General features: G+C 46.1%; 1 protein-coding gene across 1 annotated transcript in view; it reads left to right on the top strand.

Moving 5' to 3' along the window:
- Nucleotides 1–4513, top strand: part of SRPRA (SRP receptor alpha subunit) — a 34400-nt gene that overhangs the window by 15864 nt on the left and 14023 nt on the right. The window contains exons 6-9 of the mRNA XM_019508943.1: nt 576–729; nt 1493–1602; nt 2315–2433; nt 3955–4041. Coding sequence (XP_019364488.1) covers nt 576–729; nt 1493–1602; nt 2315–2433; nt 3955–4041 — 470 coding nt within the window. The remainder of the gene's footprint in view (nt 1–575; nt 730–1492; nt 1603–2314; nt 2434–3954; nt 4042–4513) is intronic.

Genomic DNA, 4513 nt, shown 5'->3' with positions numbered 1-4513 from the left:
CTCAGGAAAGCCCTTAGAATTGTAAAAGCCATCCTTTGTTTGACATGCTTAATCTTAAACCACTGTGGGAGGATCAACAGTGAATTCAGTGCCTGATCCTGAACATTTGGTCTCTTGCTCTTACAAAGAATCTCATTGATTTCATTCAGGTCCTGCAGGATCAGAGTTAGGGCTGTTTGGATGACTTCTGTGATATGCTTCTTTTTTCAGTGCTTATCCTTAGTCTCCCATCTTTCTAACCATTAGGCTTTTAAAATTACAAGCCTTTTAACACATTTCTTTTGTTGCCAGTATTTTCCTGCTGTAACCCTAGCTTAAAAGGGTGCTGTCAGCTTGTCTCTCGCTGATCAGTGGAACAAGAAAAGAGTTCTTTCACTGCTGACTAGGGGTATTATGGAAGGCTTATCACATATTGGCCACCACAGATGAGCTGATAAACTCAGTGACTTGATCCATCTGGCAAATCCTACGTAAATGTATTCCAGGTGCCAGGGAGGTCCCTCTTTTCCAAGGTCAGAACGCAATTGTTGTTGTTACTGTAAAGCTTACTTTTATAGTTTCTGCTCTCTTTCCAGCAAGTCCCCAAAGCCTGAGACTCAAAAAGAGAAGGGGAAGAAACCCCGTGTGTGGGATCTGGGGAACTCCAATGCCAAAGTACTTGATTACAGTAACTCCACTACCAACGGAAACACAGAGACTTGCGCTGCTGAGGAGTTTGACCCTGATATGGTAAGGTCCTTACATTCCCCTTCCTCTGAGAGAGTGTGACCTTGGAGTATTGTGGTCTTGGATCTGCTGTGGACATCCTGAGAATCCAAGCCCCTGCAGGGTGAGAGTATGCACAGTTGAATAAAGCTGTGAGCAGTGGCTGGTCAAGCCAAAGTCTCTGACATACAGTTAAGGTTTTGCTCAGGCTCTGCTGGGTTGTAGAAGGTTGCAGGGCTATCTGTTACTTGGTGCTTTTCAAACTCCACACATCAATGCTGATGCAGATCTAGAGGAATCTTTACTTGAGAAGACTAGGATTAGATCCCCTGCCTGTAGCAGAGTGTTTTGGAGGAGACTGGTAGAAACCTGCTAGGGAGCTAACCTTGATCACTGGAGGTAGTATGATAGATAGAGCAAGGAGCTGTGATCTGATTCTATTCCCATCTTTGTCACTGATTTTTTTGAAGAAGTTTCAGCCACCTCTGAAAAGGGAAATCCTTACTTAGCTCAGGTGCTGTGATGACTAGATCATGTTAATAAAACTCCTTCAGGACGCTGCAACTGCCACTTGTGGGCAAAATATTTTTTCTAGTCGTTTGCTTTCATTTAACACCAGGTTTGTTCACAATATCTTAAACAGCAGAGTTTGGCAAGACCTCTGCAAAAGTTAATTCTGCTGTTTATACCTTGACAGGCCGCCACAACAGTGAGCAATGACAGGCTTAAAGTGGGGATCACGTGCCAGTTACTGATTCTCCACACCCCCTAACATTCCCCTTTCTAGGCCCTCGGAGATCGGAACCGGGAGCCTGGCCGCCTCTATGATCTTGAATATGAGAGTGATGAAGAGGAACCTGAAGAGGAGAAGGTTGCTCAGAACCCTTCAAAACCAGGGTGAGGCCTCCTGTAGCCCTCCCTAACCACACAATCACCTTGCTTTCTCTTCTACAGCTTTTCCTCCAGTGTGGCTAGTCTTAACTTGCACAGAACACCTCGAATTGGAAATTAATTACTACTTCCCTGTGCCCCCAGTCCTTGTGCTGGGAGGCAGTAATGTTTCTCAGTGTACTTCATTATCCTAATACTGTTTTGACCTGCTTTAGATTTCATCCCATGCTCTGCACTCATGAGAAATAAGTGAGCCCTTCTGGGTGGCCATTCCATTTCTTTAGGCTGCTGTCTAACTGAAACAACCAGCCACCACTTCACAATAGGTCCTTTGATTCCCTCCTGGTAAGTCTTTGATACCTGTCTGCACAAAGTAACTAAGCAAATCCATACAAGGTTTGCAGTTTGCACCTGATTTGTACACAAGTTATGTACAGAATAGTTTGGATTGGCTGTGCAGATGTGTCCCCGTGCTGCCTGCAGATTGCTGATTTACGCAACCCTGTTGTTAGCCAGTCAATCCCGGAGCACGCTGACCTTCACTTTGAAACCACAGCCTATTAATCTTATGTGTGGCGCACCTGGGCTATAGTGCAGTGGAACATGTGTGAGAATGGTGGGGAATTGTAAGAGCCCTTCCAGTACTTCCCTGCATCTAGCTGCTACTCTTCACCTTTCCCTTTGACTTTAATATGTAACAAAACTCTCCTTCCCCCAGTGCTAAGAAGGGTGGCTTGGGAGGCATGTTCGGGATGCTGAAAGGCTTGGTGGGTTCTAAAAGCTTAACCAGAGAGGATATGGACTCTGTTTTGGAGAAGATGAAGGATCATCTGATTGGTAAGTTTGGAATGTCTCTATTATTCTTATGAACCAGGACCCTGCCCTGTGCCATTGATACCTGGGACGGGCTTGTTATATCTCTGGGTCTGTATTCCACTCTCTCTAGTTCTTCAGTTGTATTAATCTAGGGTGATCCTTCCATGCAGTGAAGCTGCTGGAATGTAGCTTACCTCAGTTGCTGTTCTCTGAATTAACCCTCTCAGCCAGTGATCATGGAACAGTTGCTGGTCCAGTTATTTCTGGCCCTTCCCCTACCATTCTTCTCTCCCAGTGTTACCTCTTATAGCACCTTCTCCGTAATGGAGTCTGGAGTTCAGGTATGGCCTACCTACCATGCTGGCTGTAAACTGTACTGCAGAAATTGCTTATCCTGTTTCCATAGCATGTGTTCTGCTGTGTCTTTATGCTTTGTGCTGGAGCACAATGGGGCTAATGGAGAAGGGGTTTTGGATTATGTACCTCATACATCATGAGCAGTAGTCCCTTTTGAACTTCTCTGGGAGATGTTACTGATTTTAAATCTGTGGTTCAATTTAGTGACTCCTAAATAGACGTCCTATCTTTGGAGTAGCCGTAGTAATTGCTCTTGGGAATATTTGTATAGGGATTGAGTGTATTAAGAGTGACTAGCTGTAGCTGTAGTGTCTCACTCAACGGAAAGCCACAATAGTCTCATACCTGTCTGGATAATCCCGTCTTGTACAATGTCCAGTTCTAAAACTAGTTGCTCATGGAATATCTGGGCTGTAAGGGTGTGTGCTAGTCTCTGAACAGTTCAGTATAGATCCTACTGTTTCTGCATTAATTGACTTTGTCCTCACTTGAGTGCTGCTGGGGCAGTGTGGGTGATGGGATGAAGAATGGTGGATGTCACCTTTTTGAAAACGTTAATATTTTCACTAAGGCAGTGACTTAGCCCCTTTTATTCTGAATGGCCAGACCTATATCCTGCATACTTGTGCTCCTTGGGAATGGCCCAGAAAGGGGTAGCATCCATGATTTCTGAGCTTATGCTGATCCCTGAGAGAAGTGGGTAGGACAAAGTCCTTGTTTCCACAAGCTAACTTTGGTGACGCCCTGAGGGGCCTCTGAATGAATGGACAGGTTGGAGTGGCCCAGGTAGTTGGAATTACTTGGGAGCTGAATGTTGTGGGGAGACCTTATCAGCCACAAATGGGATTTGCATGGTCCCAGGGGGACAGACAATGACTTTCTGCCCTGATCTCCCCCAGAGCAGTACCCGATTTAAGTTTCCCACCCCAAGATCAAGCATTTGGGCTGCTGAGCTGTGGGTTGATGAGACCAGAGTGTTGCCTACTCTCCTCAAGGCCATTTGCCCTCATAGCAGAAAAGGCTGGGCAGTACTAGAAGCAATAGGATTAGGGTGTCGTGGCCAATTCTCCATGGAGCTGGGTGGTTATTGAAGCTTTCTTCAGTGTCACTGTGGGAACCCTGACTCTAAGCCCCTAAAATTTAACCTGCAGCACTAACCCCCCTCCCTTGACTTTTTACCCAAAGCAAAGAATGTGGCTGCAGACATTGCCGTTCAGCTGTGTGAATCGGTTGCCAAGAAGCTGGAGGGGAAAGTGATGGGGACATTCACCAGTAAGTGCTGTGATACCACTGTCTGGGGAGCTGCTGTGAACTGAATATCTGCTCTGTTCGCTGAAGTGTCTGTAGTGCTATCTTGTTCTGTCCTTTCCCTCTGAGTTTCTCTTCCCTCACAGTTGACACAAAGCATGCAAGTCTCTGTAGACTGCTGCTGCTGGTGCTCTTCTGCTTGGGCACTCTGCTCTCCAAGTGGGCATGGTACTCTGGTTCATTCCAACCTACCTACTGTTTGAGGCAGGTTTTTGTCCTTGCTTATAGGGCTGTGTGAATCTTCTGAATCAAATCAGCATCTGAGGAGATTCAGCCTGATTTGGTGGCCAGATCTCCAAATCTGAACTGAATTGATTCGAAGCTGTCCAAATCTTTGGAAAAAATTTGGACAGCTTTGATGATTTGGGCAGTCCTTGCTGGCTGCAGCAGGGAGCTGACGCTGGTAAGGAGGAGCTGGAGGGTGGGGAGGAGGGAG

The sequence above is a fragment of the Gavialis gangeticus genome, unplaced genomic scaffold (genome assembly GCF_001723915.1).
Source record: "Gavialis gangeticus isolate Ggan-Ray unplaced genomic scaffold, GavGan_comp1, whole genome shotgun sequence".
Classification (NCBI taxonomy): Eukaryota; Metazoa; Chordata; order Crocodylia; family Gavialidae; genus Gavialis; species Gavialis gangeticus.
Note: the sequence above shows the minus strand (reverse complement) of the source record. Positions and strands in the feature narration are given on the sequence as shown.